This window comes from Mustela putorius, unplaced genomic scaffold (assembly GCF_011764305.1).
Source record: "Mustela putorius furo isolate JIRA1106 unplaced genomic scaffold, ASM1176430v1.1 tig00003898_pilon_pilon_pilon, whole genome shotgun sequence".
Lineage (NCBI taxonomy): Eukaryota > Metazoa > Chordata > Mammalia > Carnivora > Mustelidae > Mustela > Mustela putorius.
In genome coordinates, this window is record NW_025422047.1 from 17768013 (window position 1) to 17787390 (window position 19378).

The 19378-nt window shown below is 39.2% G+C and overlaps 1 protein-coding gene across 2 annotated transcripts in view; it reads left to right on the forward strand.

Annotated features, from left to right (window-relative positions):
* Nucleotides 1-12267, forward strand: part of MAPK6 (mitogen-activated protein kinase 6) — a 38130-nt gene extending 25863 nt beyond the window's left edge. For both annotated transcript variants that reach the window (XM_004755413.3, XM_004755414.3), the window contains exons 4-6: nucleotides 2743-2907; nucleotides 7663-7864; nucleotides 10017-12267. In XM_004755413.3, the coding sequence (XP_004755470.1) occupies nucleotides 2743-2907; nucleotides 7663-7864; nucleotides 10017-11118 (1469 nt within the window). In that variant the 3' untranslated portion in view covers nucleotides 11119-12267. The remainder of the gene's footprint in view (nucleotides 1-2742; nucleotides 2908-7662; nucleotides 7865-10016) is intronic.
* The last annotated feature ends 7111 nt before the right edge of the window (nucleotides 12268-19378 follow it).

The following is a 19378-nucleotide window of genomic DNA, read 5'->3' on the forward strand; positions in this document are numbered from 1 at the left end:
AAGCGGGTTCCCCATCAAGCCAGGAGCCAGGTGTGGGGCTGGATCCCAGGACCTTGAGATCATGACCTGAGCCAAAGGCAGAGGCTTTAACCCACTGAGCCACCACGGCGCCCCTGAATTCCACTTTTTGAAGGGAATAGGGCCAAAGAATTTGTGGACTTTTTTTTAAAGTAGGGTCCACACCCTGCTTGGGACTTGAACTCAAGACCCTGAGATCAAGAGTCACATGCTCTACCAATTGAGTCAGTCAGGCACCGCACATTTCTTTTATTTTTATTTGTTTAAGGAGGTTCCATGCCCAGTGCCTGACATGAGGCTTGAACTCATGATTCTGAGACATTTAATTTAAAAAAAAAAAAAAAAAAAAGAAATTTATTTATTTATTTATTTATTGAGATTTTATTTATTTATCAGAGAGGGGGGGGGGAGAGAGCAAGCACAGGCAGACAGAATGGCAGGCAGAGGGAGAAGCAGGCTCCCTGCTGAGCAAGGAGCCTGATGTGGGACTCGATCCCAGGACGCTGGAATCATGACCTGAGCTGAAGGCAGCCGCTTAACCAACTGAGCCACCCAGACATCCCTGGGTGGACATAATTTTAATGCTACCACAATAATGAATATTTTATCAAGAAAACTAATTGTTTAAAATTGTTAGGTCATGCTCTATGTTATTTGAAATGGGGTCAAAACTTAGTGCTGTTCTAATTATACATAGGTACTTAATGTATTTTTATTTACTTTCTTATTTTTTTTTTTTATTTATTTATTATTATTTTTTAAAGATTTTATTTATTTCTTTGACAGAGACAGATCACAAGTAGGCAGAGAGGCCTCATCCCTGTGTGGGTGACAGCAGAGAGAGAGGGGGAAGCAGGCTCCCTGCCGAACAGAGAGCCCGATGCGGGGCCTGATCCCAGGACCCTGAGATCATGACCCGAGCCAAAGGCAGAGGCCCTAACCCACTGAGCCACCCAGGCGCCCCCTTAATGTATTTTTTTAAAATGTATTTTTAAATGTTCGTTCAGCATATTTAGAATTATTCAAGTATAGCACTAAAAATAATTGGATTAAGAAACATCTAAATAACATAATTTTGATCTTAAACCCATGTAAACTTTTAACAGTTAATGGGAATTGTTTCGGAAATGATTTGAACGATCCAGTTTTAGTTTACTGCTTTCTTATAAAGGGAGATTTGTGAACCATTCAGTAAAAACAACATGATGGAGATCTGTTTATTAGTTGCAGGTTCCAAATGCACAGTGGAATAAAAGGCAGGGACTAAGATGTCTAAATAGCATCTCAAATTTAACCTCTCCAAAATTGAACTCCTGATATTTCTCCCTCGTATTTTCTTTTTCTGCTGTCTTCTTCATCTTAGTAAACCAGATCCCCTTTTTAGTTGCTGAGTCAAAAATCTTGGCTTCATCCTATACTTCTGTCAGTACAGATTCTATGGGCTCTTCCTTTGAAATATGAATAGAATCTAACTGCTTGTTATTATCTCTCTCACTACCCGCCTCCCCACAGTTCATTCAACCATTATGTTTCTCCTGGTCTAGTGCAGGATTTAACTGCTTTTTCTGCTTTAATATTTGCTGTCTGTAGCCTGGTTACCACATGGCAGCCATAGGAGTTCTCTGAAAACATAAATCAGAACATGCCATTTTTCTGCTTGAAAACTGTAGTGTCTCCCTATCAAATTCAGGATAAAGCAAACCCTTTGTGTTCTGGTACCACTTCATTTCTTTTACACACCCCTTCGCCTCCACCACTCTGTTTCAGCTACACTTAACTGCTGTTTCTTAAACACACCAAGCCCACTGTCCTCTGAGCCTTTGCACCTTTTCCCATCTTCCTGGAACTCCCTTCCTCCTTGTGAATGCATGGTGTGTTCCCCAACTTCCTCCATTTTTAGCTTCTCACTGAGGCCTTGCTTGGTCATCCTGTATTAATTAGCAATCCTACTCATAAAGTGCCCTTTATCCTCCCTGCTTACTCAATTTTTCTTCATAGCGTTTGTCACCATTTGACATAAATGTTGACAGTTATTATCTGTCGTCTTCCACTGGATTATAAGCTCCACAAAGGCAGGGACTTGGTCTCTCTTGCTCACAGTTGTACTTTAAAGTGCCTTGCTCACCGTAGATACTGAAGAAAAATTTAGAGGTGCAATGAATTCTAGAAATCTGTGGAAAAGCAAACTGAATTTTTAGTCACTATTTAGCTTAATGTTCCCCCTGTTATTTCTTTAATAGTGGTTCTGAAATGCTACCTGAGCCTGACCTGTAACTGTAAAACTTCCTGTAGTGCGAATCTAGTCCAGCCCTCTATTTTACTGATGATGAAATGAAGTCATTACCATGCTAAGTATTCCCAGAGGTATAGCCAGTTAATTAGTGGTATAGCCAAGACTAGAATCCATGTCTCTTGAATCCCACTTCATTGCTTTTTTCACTACTTGGTGATACCTTAATATGAGGCTAAACTTAAAGGGTCAGTTTCCTAGGGAAACAAAGCAGCCAAAAGTAAGTATGTCCGTGAGCAGACACAGATGCACTTTTTGAGTAGATTGATATTCAGAGCAAAGAAATCTGCTGGTTAAGGATTCAGTTAGTCATTTTCCTCCCAGTGGTCATTACAGTATTTAAGTTAGTTTCCTATAGCTTTAGAATGTCTGTTGCCAAATAAGTAAACCTTGAGGAATGTGTTTGTTTATATTTGTTGTTTATTTAATCTCAGGTGCACATGAACTTGAACAGATGCAGCTGATTTTAGAATCTATTCCTGTTGTACATGAGGAAGATCGTCAGGAGCTTCTCAGCGTAATTCCAGTTTACATTAGAAATGACATGACTGAGCCACACAAACCTTTAACTCAGCTGCTTCCAGGAATTAGTCGAGAAGGTATTGTTACTCAAGAGTAACCATCATGTGATGGGGGTGGGGGTGGGTGTGCACGGGCACATGGACACAAGCAGGATCTGTGTATCCCAATTCATCTTTAGACACTATACCTTACTAAAACTTAAGCTCTTTCCCCTTTTTGTCTGGCTCTTAGGCAGGGCTTTGTAGGTTTGTTACTCTGATTTTTCAGGTTACATAAAGTGTATCCCTCTCCTGGTTCTAACTCCATCAGCTTTACAGCTTACACCTCTGATAACTATCTACCGTAGGCAAACATCTAGAGTCGCTGTCCCTCACTAAGCTAAAATGGAGTTTTATGAGGGTTATATGATAAGTGTGGCTATGAACATGAATGTGATTTAGTTATGAAAAAGTAAATTGAGTTGGGGAAAGCAAAGACTTCAGGGCAAGGAAGAGATGGAGGAAAGAGCAAAAACTCTGTGTGAGCAAACACATTACGTAAGAGTTTGCAAATCGTGTTGGGAACATTAGGTGTTAAATGTGAGAGTTTATGCAAGCTTGGAAGGGATAGAAACTTGAAGAAAATCAAACCTTCGTTGACCACTAAAGCAAATAATTTTGTGTCTCAGAGTGATACGTCTTTAGGATTTGTTGTTGTAAATAGTACACAAAAGTCTTTAACTGTTGTAGTAGTTACCTGCCATAAGATAAAAATTTTTTTAAGATTTTATTTATTTATTTGACAGAGGGCCAGAACACAAGCAGAGGGATCAGCAAGCAGAGGGAGAGGGAGAAGCAGGCTCCCCACTGAGCAGGGAGCCCAATGTGGGATTAGGACCTGAGCTGAAGGCAGCTACTTAACTAACTGAGCCACCCAGGCATCTCAATTGTTCTTTTTTAAGATTTTACTTTTAAGTAATCTCTTTACCCAGTGCAGGACTTGAACTCACAATGCTGAGATCAGGCTCTGCGTGCTCTACCAGCTGAGCCCGCCAGGCACCCAGGATAATGTATTTTTTTTTTTTTTTAAGATTTTATTTATCTATTTGACAGACAGATCACAAGTAGGCAGAGAGGCAGGCAGAGAGAGAGAGGAGGAAGCAGGCTCCCTGCTGAGCAGAAAGCCCAATGCAGGGCTCGATCCCAGGACCCTGAGACCATGACCTGAGCTGAAAGCAGAGGCTTTAACCCACTGAGCCACCCAGGCGCCCCCAGGATAATGTATTTTTAAGGAAGAGGTTTAGACATGAGAAACATCTTTCTTAAAAGTTGATTGTGTCTTATAGCTTTAAAGAAGGTCAGGATTGTATAGTTCTTTATGAATCAACAAGTTGAGAAGTACAGTTTTCTAAGCATCTTAAGGTTTGTCTGAATCATATACCGCTTATTCATAACACCCACTCTGATCATTATATGTGGCTCAGGATATTGTGTATCAAAGTGTTTTAAAATTTCAAGTGTTTGGGAGCATCTGGGTGGCTTAGTGGGTTGTGTCCAACCGACTCTTGATCTTAGTTCAGGTCTTAATTTCAGGGTTGGTTGTGTGTGCGTGCACGCGCCCCCGCCCCGTTAGGCTCGGTGCTGGATGTGGAGCCTACTTAAAAATAACTGAATAGGGGCACCTGGGTGGATCAGTGGGTTAAGCCTCTGCCTTTGGCTCAGGTCATGATCCCAGGGTCCTGGGATCGAGCCCCGCATCGGGCTCCCTGCTTGGCGGGGAGCCTGCTTCCCCCCTTCTCTGCCTGCCTCTCTGCCTACTTGTGATCTCTGTCTGTCAAATTAAAAAAAAAAACAAAACAAAACTTTAAAAATAAAATAAAGGAGCAAGTGTTTTGAGAAATAGGCACTAGATGGCAAAATCATGACTTTTTTTGTTTTCTCAAATGTGCTTTAAACTCCTATAATAAATGCCTAAGTAAAAAGGAAACCAGCTGTATTTAATTTCAACAGGTTTTGTAGGCTTCCTTTTCAGTATTCTACATTCCTGTCTGGCATTTAAGTCTATCTTCACAATCAGATTCCAGGGCTGGTTATCTTGCTCCTGACCTTGGAGCCCCTATGATGACATCCTTGTTCGTAACTGAATAGTAGTCACGCATTTGACTGTGCCTCAGAATCATCTGTGGAAGCTTTCTAAAAATGCAGGCTATTAGGTCAGAATTCAAAAGGGGGGTTGGGGAGCAGAGCATGTGTCTTATTTTACTTTATTTATTTATTTATTTTTAGATTTATTTGAGAGAGAGAGCACATGCATGTGAGCAAGGGGGAGGGGTAGGAGAATGGGGGGGAACTCCTCCTCCCAGAGCTGAGGCAAGAGCCTGGCACATAGGGCTCCATCCCATGACCCTGAGATCATGACATGAGCCGAAACAAAGAGTCAGATGCTCAAACAGAATGAGCTACCCAGGTGCGCCCCACCTGTGTATTTTTAAAACCCACTACAGGTTTGGCTCTGCTCGGCCAGGTTAAGGGATAGGAATAAACTTGATTGCCTTTGGGCGTCATTGTCGCTGTTGCTAGGTCTTATTAAAAGAGGCAAGCTAGTAATGTAGGACATGCTGTTGCAGCATTTGCAGTGTAGCCAAATTTGAATCTTCGTTTTCCCTGCCCTCATTAGGGTTGGGATCAAGTCTTAGTGAACCAACTTGACTATTTGGCTGATGGCTAGAATTATTCATAATACATTGACTGTATGTCTCTTATAATGGGTTAATTAACCATCAGGCAAAGATGATAAGTGGCAGAGCTATGCTCACATACAAGTGCAATGCAGAGTTTTTTAAGTTCCTGAAACTAAAGATTTACTATGTAGTTACATTCTATACCAGTTTTTTCTTGATTAATATTGGAGTTTTACTCTTGGGCAGAGCATATACTCTGAGGCATTGGGGACTTAGTAAGAATAATATGTGTTCTTTTCTCACATGTTCATGATCTTCAGAGAGTTAAAAAAACAAGATTAAGTACATATGAATTAAAATATTAAGATGATTAGGAACCCTAGTGGTCTTTTGTCTTTAGATGAAATATCCTTTTTCATTTTCCTCTATACTTAGCTCTCATCCTCCCTTTTGCTGTAGTTTACCATGCATTTCTGTATCTTCACATGCTACAACACCATCATAGGCAATAGATTGATTTCCTTTAGAGCAGTGCTGTCCAATAGAACTTTGAGCAATTGTGGAAATAGTTTACATATGCATATGCTGCTTGCACTTGGGAGCTTAGCTTAGGGGCTAGTTTCTTTCTTACCTCTTCCTGCTGCCTACAGTTCCCAAATGCTAGATTTTAGAGTATATTCCTCTTGTGTAGTTGAATACATATTTCCTTTCCCTCTGAGAATGGTGATTGTGCTGGGTAAGCCCTTTATAACTGTGTGCTTTAGAGTCTCTCTTGCCTTGAGACACAAGGGCCCTGGGCTAATTAAGATGGGCTCTTTTGCAAGAGAACCAAGAATAGCTTGTTGTATTGTGAAATGACTTCCTAGATTAGGGTAATATACGTGGGGGGTGGTATAGGAAACAAAGTCCTCAGCCCCAGGCCACTGAAGGGTATGAGTAGCAGTGAGCTTTAGGTTTCTTTAGTCGTTATTGGAATGATTTGAGGATTGAATAAGATAATGTATATGAAAGCACTTCGTAAAATAAAAAGACTATAAGAAATCAGCTGCTGTTTACATTAATAAGAAATTGGGAATTAAGAATAGTGTCCTTTCTAGAGTATAGCTTAATTTTAGAGAAAAGGATTATCTTTTCCTTTGAGACAGAGGTAAGGATAAGAAGATATATGACAGGCCATTAGTGAAGAAGTAGGTATTAGGATAAATGTGAAGTAGGTTTAGATATGATAAAAATTGAGAGCATAAAGAGATGGTGTGGAACATTGCTGAGCAATAGCAAAGGCCAAATTGCAATTCTACAATATGAATTTTTCGTGAGCTCTGTGTGTGTGTGTGTGGTTTTTGCATTGAGCTTTCATCAGTGCTGTATGACTAGGCACAGGGAAAGTAGATGGGCAAAGCGATTCACAGGTAAGGATTGGTATACAAGTGTGTGGTTCTATAAGGGCAGCCTTCAGGCTGGTGACAGATAATGGTTCAGGATGGGTTAGGAGCTTATGAGCTAAGTTAGTGGGAGGAATTGGGTGTGTGGTAGGTAACTCTTGCAAAGCCCTAAAGTGATCAAATGCATTTGTGTGTGATGTTGGAGTGTGATTGTTGTGAAACAGAGATCAGCAAATTAGTACAACAGCTAGTCAGTGAGATAAGGGAAGGAAAGGGGAAAAGATTTTTTATGAAGCAGTAGACACTATGCTTTACATTTAATTTTTATACTTTATATCTTTCTCTGTTTCCATTTTATACATGAAAAACTGAAGTTCAGTAAGTTTAAGCCCTGTCTAGCCCTTTACTGCTAGTAAGAAATTCATTTAAGCTAGTGAGTTGCAGAGCTGAGATTATGACCTATAAAGTATTAGATTGAACCATATGAAATTGCTATTATTTTACCATTTTTGACTGACAAAAATAGAAGTCTTATATGGTTCAACTTAATGTATTCTTTCTTTTTTTTTTTTTTTTTTTTTTTGGTAGCTGACCATAGTATGAAATTGGGGGGTACATTTCAAATATTTACTGTTATTGAGTGTCTTTTCTTTTTACTCTGTAAATCAGATAAATTAGTTTTATTTGTCTGATAAACTTAATTTACCTTTTAATTATATAAACCTTTTTTTTCCTTCATTGGTTAGTGGACCTCCAGTACAGTTAAGGTGTTTTATCCCTTTCTTTTGCAGCACTGGATTTCCTGGAACAAATTTTGACATTTAGCCCAATGGATCGGTTGACAGCAGAAGAAGCGCTTTCCCATCCTTACATGAGCATATATTCTTTTCCAATGGATGAGCCAATTTCAAGTCATCCTTTTCATATTGAAGATGAAGTTGATGATATTTTGCTTATGGATGAAACTCATAGTCATATTTATAACTGGGAAAGGTAAATTGATCCTGTTAGAAAAATATCATTTGTTGTATTTTCATAGTGCAGAGTACTGACTACTATATGATCGTGGCCCATTTATTTTCTTTTCAATAAACCATAATGAATTGAGTTTTATTTTTTGAATTATATAGGACAGGACGGTATAGCGGTTTTAAAAGCTTAGTAATGGTCTCTTTGGGTTTCTGCTAAAGTTATTAATATCTTTGAATAGCCTTTATTTAATTTAAATATTTAATAGTTACTGGGTAAGATATACATAATGGGAAAATATAAATTCTACTTTGAAACATTTTCAAAGCCATTAAGGCATGTTTAGTTGTTAACAAATAAAAGGTCCTTATTTAAACATGAGGGTTGAAGGTGGGAAATCTGAACCATTTTAAACTATTGCTTTTGTATTTACAAAAAAAATCACAATTGTTTTTTAAATGTTTAGTAACAAGACAACTGTATCCAAATAGATATATCCATAATGTCTCAAATTTTTATGTAAAATCTCTTGTATCTTAGAATAGAAATTATTTTGATTCATGGTATATGCTATTCAGATCTGTTTTCCTGATGACACAAAATTAATCTTGGGCTGCTTGAATGCAGGTTCAGTATAAAGAGACTCTTCTACATTGAATAGTATAAATATCAAAATGGATAATATTACACATTTTAGTTAAAGATTTTTTTCCCTCAGCTTTCTTTTAGGATTTCTAAATTCCTAGGGAAGTTTAAATATAATTTTGCTTCTGAGTAGGATCATGGCATATATTAATGAATCAATACCATTATTTTTAAAGATTTTATTTATTTTAGAGAGAGAGAGCATGAGCTTGGGGAGTTTCAGAGAGGGAGGGAGATTTTTTCTCGAATCTTTCAAGCAGACTCTGAGCTGAGCATACAGCCCCATGTGGGGCTTGATCTCACAACTCCAAGATCATGACCTGAGCTGAAACCCAGGAGTCTGAAGCTCAATCCAATGAGCCACCCAGGGCACCCCATGAATCAATATTATTTAAACTCTTTGGGTGATTTCAATATTTAGCCAGGTGTCAGTCACTAATGACAATCTTAAAACTTTAAAATTTCATATATCTCTATGTTTAAAAGAACAATATTTGGGCGTCTGGGTGGCTCAGTGGGTTAAACTGCTGCCTTTGGCTCAGGTCATGATCTCAGGGTCCTGGGATCAAGTCCTGCATCGGGCTCTCTGCTCAGCAGGGAGCCTGCTTCCTCCTCTCTCTCTCTGCCTGCCTCTCTGCCTACTTGTGATGTCTCTCTGTCAAATAAATAAATAAACAAATAAATAAATAAAAGCTTAAAAAAAAAAGAACAATATTTAATAATTAAAGAAGTAGTTAGGATTGATTTAGTTTGTTTAGTTATTGCATTTTGTCCCCCTCCTAAAATGTTGAGGTATTTGTATGTTTACACATCTGACAACAACATGTTGGTCTGCGTGAACGTTTCTACTGTCTATATGTAATTCTTTCATACGTACTCAGATGTTTTCCAGTCTCTTTTCTAGTCCCTTCTCCCCATCCCCCAAGTGTGTGTGTGTGTGTCTGTCTGTTTCAGTCTGCCTCTGTGTGGGGCATGGAACAGCCACCTTGCTGTGATGTGTCAATACGAACATACCACATTCAATAGTGCATGTACATGGAGAGGATTATTTTTCTATTTGATGAATCCCAGCAAGGCTTCCTCTGTTCTAGTCTGACTTGTTATGAAAATCTGTAAGAGACATGATTGAGATTAGAGATAGCTGTTTTGTGGAAAATGAAGTATTTTTTCTCTGTATGAAACTGTTGGAATTGAACTGTAGACATGCCAACCAGTCCAATGTTTATCCGCAATTCTTTGAAGGTCAATGAAAAATAGAGAAAAGATGGAACAAGTGTGCAATGATATTTGTCTTAAATTTAAGAATAGATGACTCAGCATTTTACTGTAATTACATGTTTCATTGGTAATTACCAAAATTGTCTCATATTACTATATGTAGTAACAATTTTACCTATCCATTAAAATTATGAGTTATACTCCTGTTGTCCCCATATAGACCTAGCAGGGTGCTTTCACCTGAAAGGCACTCAGTGAATTTGAAAATGAAATCCTATACCTAAAACTCACATTACTGCATTAATTTTTTCAGGTACCATGATTGTCAATTTTCAGAGCATGATTGGCCTATACATAACAACTTTGATATTGATGAAGTTCAGCTTGACCCAAGAGCTCTGTCTGATGTCACTGATGAAGAAGAAGTACAGGTTGATCCTCGAAAGTATTTGGATGGAGATCGTGAAAAGTATTTGGAGGATCCTGCTTTTGATACCAATTACTCTACTGATCCTTGTTGGCAGTACCCAGATCATCATGAAAACAAATATTGTGATCTGGAGTGTAGCCATACTTGTAACTACAAAACAAGGTCATCATCATATTTAGATAACTTAGTTTGGAGAGAGAGTGAAGTTAACCATTATTATGAACCCAAGCTTATTATAGATCTTTCCAATTGGAAAGAACAAAGCAAAGAAAAGTCTGATAAGAAGGGCAAGTCAAAATGTGAAAGGAATGGATTGGTTAAAGCCCAGATAGCTCTAGAGGAAGCATCACAGCAACTGGCTGAAAAAGAAAGGGAAAAGAATCAGGGATTTGACTTTGATTCCTTTATTGCAGGCACTATTCAACTTAGTTCACAACATGAGCCTACTGATGTTGTTGATAAATTAAATGACTTGAATAGCTCAGTGTCCCAACTAGAATTGAAAGGTTTGATATCAAAGTCAGTAAGCCGAGAAAAGCAGGAAAAAGGAATGGCAAATTTGGCTCAATTAGAAGCCTTGTACCAATCTTCTTGGGATAGCCAGTTTGTGGGTGGTGGGGAGGACTGTTTTCTCATTAATCAGTTTTGTTGTGAGGTAAGGAAGGATGAACAAATTGAGAAGGAAAACACTTACACCAGTTACTTGGACAAGTTCTTTAGCAGGAAGGAAGATACTGAGATGCTAGAAACTGAGCCAGTAGAGGATGGGAAGCTTGGGGAGAGAGGAAATGAGGAAGGATTTCTGAACAACAGTGGGGAGTTCCTCTTTAACAAGCAGCTTGAATCCATAGGCATCCCGCAGTTTCACAGTCCAGTTGGGTCCCCACTTAAGTCAATACAGGCCACCTTAACACCTTCTGCTATGAAATCTTCCCCTCAGATTCCTCACAAGACATATAGCAGCATTCTGAAACATCTGAACTAAAACACTCAGCAGACATTTCTCTTTGTATTCTTCATGAAATGTGTTGTCTTTTTTATTACTAGTGTTTCAGTCATTTTTTTACTTGAATCATATGGTGTCATTTAGAAAGGATTTTATTGGTTCTTGGTTTTTAAAATCCAGACTTTTTTTCTACATGTGAGATGGTTTTCATTTTAACTGGCATGTCGTTTGCACACAAAAAATAAAGAATAGAGCAAAATAATGCAATGCAGGAGGCGACAAAAGAAATGCACTAAGACAAGTAAAAAACATTCTCTCATAGAACAATGATCTGTTTTACAGGAAACAAAAATCTTGCCTTGAAATTTACACAGTGAGACTGTACATAATTGCATGAAAATATCTATTTTTTTCCTAAAACATTTTTCATTCATGAGTATTTTCAAGTTTTTCATACTGTACACATTTCTTAAAACACATGATACCAGCAGCAACTGAAAATGAATGCCGAATTTGGTACACATGTGTTATCTACCTCAAGGTAACAAAAGTATGTGGCAAAACATAGACCACCCATAGTGCTTCACATATGCACTTCTATTTAGCCAGCGTTTATTGTAGTAAACTATTCATAATAAGATTCACGCACCGTTTATAAATGTTCTGGTATGCATTCTTTATAGTGAAGTGTTACTACATCACATCTTATTTATTTTAGCAAATCAGTATATTTTCTGTATTTAATTATAAAAAGTTAACTTAGTTTTTGAAATTTATTTGCAAACACACTTTTCCATTTGGCACTATGGTTTGTTGCCGACTTAGCTGATTATATAATGTCAGCTCATCCTAAGGCTGTCCACGTACTTAATTTACTTAAGTATTCATTTTAAGTAAAGTGCTCACTGTGTATAGGAATTTGTATTTTGGAGGTGCTTGATCTATCTACAAAGAAACATTAGGAATTACTTTATTATAAAATGCTCCTAGAAGTCTTAACTGTGTTTATTTTTAAAAAAAAAAAAAACTGTAATGTTAGACTTGTGTGCATGGAAGTAACTAAGGTACATCATTATTGTAGTTTAAAAGTTGTACATGATAAGACATATTTTGTTTTTACTGTATGTTTTTACTGAATGATCTGTTCCCCATCCCAAGGCAAGCATGAATAAAATTAGGTTAAATGTAGCATGTGCTTTGTGGTCTCTTAGAATTTGTTTCTTTTATCTTATTTTATTGGACACTGTCTGTATCTTTGCTTATCCTGTTGGAAGAGAAGGACAAATAAAACATGGCCAATGAGTATGGCTTCTGTTGAACTCTTTAGGTAATGCACATTACCTGCTAGAAAGAATAAAAACCACTAGCAAAAGCTTTACCTAGTTCTACTCTTTGGCATCTTTAAATTGGGGCTGTACTTTATTTTTTACACATTTTATTTATTAATTTACTTGAGAGAGCACGCAAGCATGGGGGGAGGACTGAGGGAGAGAGAGAGAGAGAGAGATAGAAAATCTCAAGCGGACTCTACACCGAGTACTGAGCCCAGTGCAGGGCTCGATCTCATGACCCCGAGATCATGACCTGAGCCGAAATCAAGAGTCAGATGCTTAACTGACTAAGCCACCAGGCGCCCCTCAATTGTAGCTATACTTTAAACTATGTTAGGCTAAGCAGCTTAGGAGAAAAAGGTTCTTGGCCTCCACACACAAACCTCTTGTTGACTTACCCTCACACATTAACATGGAATAAGGCTTTATGTATTTCAAAGCTATCAGATGCATGTGTAAGCAGAGGAACCTGTTTTAAATGTGTTTGCTCTGCCATACATCATCCTTCCTTTGGTCAAGAACTCATCTGTTTACCTATCCAAATATGAAGCCTTTTTTCCTTTAACCTCACTTTTCTGTTTGTTTTCCATCCTTGTTTTATATACAAAGCCAGTTCTATTAATATCCTCACTTGTGCCTTCCCGGTGACCTATTCATTGATTTCATTTGGTTTCACAGACCTTTAAAAAATACAAATATTTAAAAAAAAAAACATATTTTCTGGATGAGTATCAGTTGCACATTGTGAATTTAAATATATATTCCAGTTACCTTAAAAGAGCAAACTCTTAGGGTGTCTGGGTGACTCAGCCCTTAAGCATCTGCCTTCAGCTCAGGTCATGATCCCGGGGTCCTGGGATCGAGGCCCTCATGGGGCTCCCTGCTTGGTGGTGGAAGGCAAGCTTCTCCCTCTCCCACTCTCCTTGCTTGTGTTCCTCCCTCGCTGTGTCTCTCTCGGTCAAATTAATAAATAAAATTTAAAAAAAAACAGTGGACGCTTTCAGGTTTTCACCATTGGATGTGACATTAAATTGCATATTTTCATATATGGCCTTTATTACCTTGAAGTAATTTCCTTTGTTCCTACTTCACTGAGTGTTTTTTGTTCATGAAAAGGTGTTGAATTTTGTGACTGCTTTTATGGCATCTGTTGAGGTGATCATGTGGTTTTTATCCTTAATGTGGTAGATTACATGGATTGATTTTCGAATGTTGAACCATTCTTGTATTCCAGGAGTCCCACTTGGTTCAGGTGTGTAATCCTTTTATTTATTTATTTATCCATTTTTAAAATTTTATTTATTTATTTGACAGATCACAAGTAGGCAGAGAGAGAGGAGGAAGCTGATGTGGGGCTTGATCCCAGGATGCTGGGATCATGACCTGAGCGGAAGGAAGAGACTTAACCCACTGAGCCACCCCAGTGCCCCTCTGGTGTGTAATCCTTTTAATGTGCTGTTGGATTTGGTTTGCTTGGTGTTTAGGGTTGTGTGTTTTTTTTTAAGGTTTTGTTTACTTATTTGACAAATCACAAGCAGGCAGAGAGGCAGGCAGGGAGAAAGGGGGAAGCAGGCTCCCAGCTGAGCAGAGAGCCCAATGCGGGGCTTGATCTCAGGACTCAGATCATGACCTGAGCTGAAGGCAGAGGCTTAGCCCACCAAGCCACCCAGGTGCCCCTTAAGGGTTTTTGTACCAATACTCCTAAGAGATCTAGTGATCCATAGTTTTCTTGTAACACCTTTGTCTAATTTTGGTATAAAAATAGTGCTGGCCTCATAGAATGACTTTGGAAGTACTCTCTCCTCAGTTGTTTAGAAGAGTTTGAAAAGAATTGTTAATTGTTTAACAGGTGGACTTAACTAGTGAAGCCATCTTGTCTGGGGTTTTTCTTTGGAGATTTTTTTATTATGATTCACTCTCCTTACTAGTTTCAGTTACTGTCCAGATTTTTAATTTCTTCACAATTTACTCTTGGTAGGTTGCGTGTTTCTAGAAATGTATCCATTTTTTCTAGGTTATCTAGTCTGTTGGCATATAATTGTTACTGCCGCTTAGGATCCCTTTTTATTTCTGTATCACTTGTAATGTGTCCTCTTTTCACTTCTGATTTATGTTGTTTTTCTTGGTGTAACCAGTAGTTTGTTGATATGTTCTATTCTCTCTTTCATTTCTGCTCTAATTTTTATTATTTCTTTCCTCCTGGTAACTTTGGGTTTATTTTGTCCTTTTTCTAGTTCCTTGAGGTGATTGGAGGTTTTTTTTTTTTTTTTAAGTTGACCTATTTTTTTTTTTTTTTTTGACAGAAATTACAAGTACACTGAGAGGCAGGCAGAGAGAGAGAGAGAAGGAAGCAGGCTCCCTGCTGAGCAGAGAGCCCGATGCGGGACTCAATCCCAGGACCCTGAGATCATGACCTGAGCCGAAGGCAGCGGCTTAACCCACTGAGCCACCCAGGCGCCCAGTTGACCTATTTTTAGAGCAGTTTTAGGTTCACAGCAAAATTAAGCACAATGTACAAAGGTTTTTGATATGCCTACTCCCCACTGCACATGCACAGCTCCGGGCATTATCTACATCTCTTATCAGAGTGGTAACATATGTTACAATTGGTGAACTTAGACTGACACATCATTATCACCCAAAGTCCATAGTTCACATTAGGGTTTACTCTTGGTGTTGTACATACTGTACGTTTAGACAAGTATAATGACATGTATACACCCTTTTAGTATTTTACAGAGTGGTTTCACCGCCCTAAAAATTCTCTGTGCTCTGCTGACTCCTCCCTTAACCCCAGACAGCCGCCATCGTTTATTCTTTCCACACTCTTGCCTTTTCCAGAATGTCATATGTTTGGGATCATAGACTATGCAGCCTTTTCCGCCTGGCTTTCACTTAGTCCTGTGCATCAGCTGGCTTGATTGTATCTCGTAAGTCTCTTAGACTTTACTTCATTTTTGTTCATTCTTTTTTATGTACTTATGTGATAACTTTGTTTAGATTTTTTTTTTTAAGATTTTATTTATTTGTCAGAGAGAGAGAGGGAGAGAGAGCGAGCACAGGAAGACAGAATGGCAGGCAGAGACAGAGGGAGAAGCAGGCTCCCTGCCAAGCAAGGAGCCCGATGTGGGACTCGATCCCAGGACTCTGGGATCATGACCTGAGCCGAAGGCAGCTGCCCAACCAACTGAGCCACCCAGGCGTCCCTTATGTGATAACTTTGAATGAATGGCCTTTTGAGTTCATTGATTCTTCTACTTGATCGAGTGTGAATTTTTCAGTTCAGTTTTTGTATTCTTCAGCTCCAGAATTGCCATTTTTTTAAATATAAAGTTTTGAGATCTTTGTTTTCTCATTTTGTTCACAGATTGCTTTCCCGATTTTATGAAGTTATCTGTGTTTTCTTTTAGCACATTAAGCTTATTATTTTGAATTTTTTGTCAGGTAATTCATAGATCTCCATTTCTTTTTGGCTACTTTATGGAGATTTATTTTGGTTTCTTTGATTGGGCCATGTTTCCCTGTTTATGTACCTTTTTTTTTTTTTAATGTGATTTTTGCATTTGAGAAAATAGCTGCCTCTCTGTCTCTATAGGCTGGCTTTGAACTGGGGAAGATCTTCATCAGTTAGCCCAGCTCAGTTTCTGGGGGCATCTCACTTTTTATGGGGATATGTCTTCTCTATACTTGGTGTGCATAGTCCAGCCCCCTCCTCACCCCAGGCTTGACAGGGTTTTTTGTTAGTTTTTCGTTATCAGGAGGTTATAGTGTCTTGCTCTGTCAGGGGTCTGAGGTATTGGTTCAACAACCCACAAGCTTTCTGGTGTTCTTAGCAGCCCCCAGGTATCCAAAGTAGTGCTTTGAGACAGGCCAGATTGAAGTCAGTCTCTTGGGGAGCCCCCCCAAAAACTTGGCACAGTGGATGAGTGTTCTGTGCTTCTCTTTCTCTTCCAAGGGAGAAGCTGTGAGGTGGGCTTTTCCTCCCAATCATGAGCTTCGCTGGCATGGGGTTAGGGACTGACGTCGTTGCAATAAAACCTCTTTTCTTACCCATTACAGTGCACCTGTTCTTGGCTTTGAGATTGACTGGGCATCTGTGACTTCCTAACTGGCTTCTGGAGACCATACAAGGTCTTTTGGACCATATATTGTTAAGTCTGTGTTTCTGTGGGGTGTTCAGTTCTGGGGCTTCCTATTCTGCTTATGTCCAAAAACAATTTCCTTTTTTATTTTATTTTATTTTTTTAAAAGATTTTATTTATTTATTTGACAGAGAAAGATCACAAGTAGAGAGGCAGGCGGGGGTGGGGGGAAAGCAGGCTCCCCGCTGAGCAGAGAGAACCCGATGCGGGGCTCGATTCCAGGACCCCGAGACCATGACCTGAGCCGAAGGTAGAGGCTTTAACCCACTGAGCCACCCAGGTGCCCCACAATTTACTTTTTAAATGACTTATTCTGAATTAGAGGAATGTTCTAGCTTTTGTGCCACTTTCTGACTTTGGGGATGATCTGTATCATTAGGTTTGTCATGTTACTGAACTGGGGCATTACCACTTTTAGACCTATTTCTTAAGCTTTGATATTAGGCTTAATTTGGAGCCAGCAGACCCCCCCCCCCCACTCCCACACTGTTTTGGTTGTTTTTTTATTTTTTATTTATTTTATTTTTTTTTATTTTTTTTAATATTTATTTATTTGAGAGAGAGACAGTGAGAGAGAGTATGAGCGAGGAGAAGGTCAGAGAGAAAAGCAGACTCCTTATGGAGGTGGGAGCCCAATGCGGGACTTGATCCCGGGACTCCAGGATCATAACCTGAGCTGAAAGCAGTCGCTTAACCAACTGAGCCACCCAGGCGCGCCCCTTTGGTTGTTTTTTAAATGCCATTTCAAATATATAGAAAAAGTATGGAATTTTAAAAAGCATCAGATAAACACCTATAGATATAATTGAATCCCTCTGTTTAACTCTCCCAGATCAGATTTCCTGCCTGTCAGAGGTAGACACTTTGCTGAATTTTTTTTTTAAGGTTTTTTTTTTTTTTTTTTTTTTTTAATTTATTTGTGAGAGGCCAAGCATGAGGGAGAAGCAACAGGAGAAGCAGACACCCCGCTGAGCGGGAGCCCAAAGTGGGAATCCATCCCAGGACCTTGGGATCATGACCCGAGCCTAAGGCAGAAGCTTAACGGACTGAGCCACCCAGGCACCCCTTATCTTTGTTGCATTTTATTCTCATGCAGTTTTATACTATTATTATACATGATTTTGTAAACATAGTATTTTGCATGTTTTAAAATTCCAGATGGCATGTTGTTTGTATCTTTCTTCAACTTATATTTTTCACGCAGCATGCCTCCGAAATGTAGCTCTGTTGATCCATGTAGCTCTAATTCCATTTTCATTGCTGTGTTGCAATGTTTTTATCCACTTCTTAATCACTTTTATTCACATTTCATTCAAAATGACATTTGTCCTCAAAATTTTGCTCCTGTAAATATGTTTGCAATGAGGATTTTTGTGAACCATGTTGAGGAGTGTCTAGGGTATAGTTCCAGTTGCTGGGTCCCAGAGAATGCCTATCTTCGAGTCTATTAGATGCCACATTGCACTGCTGCCAGTGCTGTACGAAGCTGCCTATTCTTCCACACCCTCCCACAGAAGAACCCAAGTCTTTCCCATTCAATTCACCCTAGCAGGCCATCTGCGTGTGGTTTACTTTAGCTGTAATAGTAATCGAACTTCCTAATTCCAAATAGCTGCATGACAGCCACCGTTGCACCTTAAGGATCCTTCAGTTATGGTAAGATAGTCTTGTTCCTTGTTTCCCGTTGCAGTTGTTGTAGTTGGGAACAGCTGGTTTAAACCTTAAAGGCTGAGCCAATTAAGTGATTGACACTGGGACCTATATCCAAGGAGTCAAAGCAGAGCATCAAGTAGTGTGTGTTTGTTGTTGTTTTTTAAAGATTTTATTTATTTATTTGACAGAGAACACAGTAGGCAGAGAGACCGGCAGAGAGGGGGGGGGAGGCAGGCTCCCTGCAGAGCAGAGAGCCCGATGACGGGCTCGATCCCAGGACCTTGAGACCATGACCCGAGCCGAAGGCAGAGGCTTAAACCACTGAGCCACCCAGGTGCCCCTGTTTGTTTGTTTTTTTAATATTTTTTCATTTTTCCTCTTTGCATTTTTTTTTTTAAGATTTAATGTATTCATTTTCGAGAGAGTGAGTGAAAGCATGAAAGGGGAGAAGGTCAGAGGGAGAAGCAGACTCCCCATGGAGCTGGGAGCTCGATGCCGGGACTCGATCCCAGGACTCTGGAATCATGACCTGAGCCAAAGGCAGTTGACCAATCAACTGAGCCATCCACTACCTCTTCAGGTAGTGTTTTCAAAATAAAATTCAAGGGGCACCTGGGTGGCTCAGTGGGTTAATGCCTCTGCCTTCAGCTCAGGTCATGATCTCAGGGTCCCGGGATTGAGCCCCGCATCTGGTTCTCTGCTCAGTGGGGAGCCTGCTTCCTCCTCTCTCTCTGCCTGCTTCTCTGCCTACTTGGATCTCCGTCTGTCAAATAAATAAAAATCTTAAAAAAAAAAATAAAATAATAAAATAAAATTCAACATGGTATCACTCTTGCTTCCAGGTTAAAACAGTGCGGGTTCTGCACAGTATTGCTCCTTGTAAGAATTCTTGTTTTGTTTAAAAGTAGTTTTCTATCAGATGCTGGTCGGTATACTCTAGATGCTGACTGGTTGTCCTGTCCTTTGAATTGCTCACCTCCTAACGTCAGCCTTTTCAGTTCCTGTTTACTGTTGAATTCCAAAGTAATAGAGGTTCCGCCCAAAATGAGTTTATCATGTATCTAAGTCAGTTGTGGTTTTACCCTCTGCCTGTTCCTAGTAAGACTGCTTATCATTCAAGTCTAATATCTTACATTAAAATCTAGAAAGAAGGACAGACTGGGAGTTGGGAGG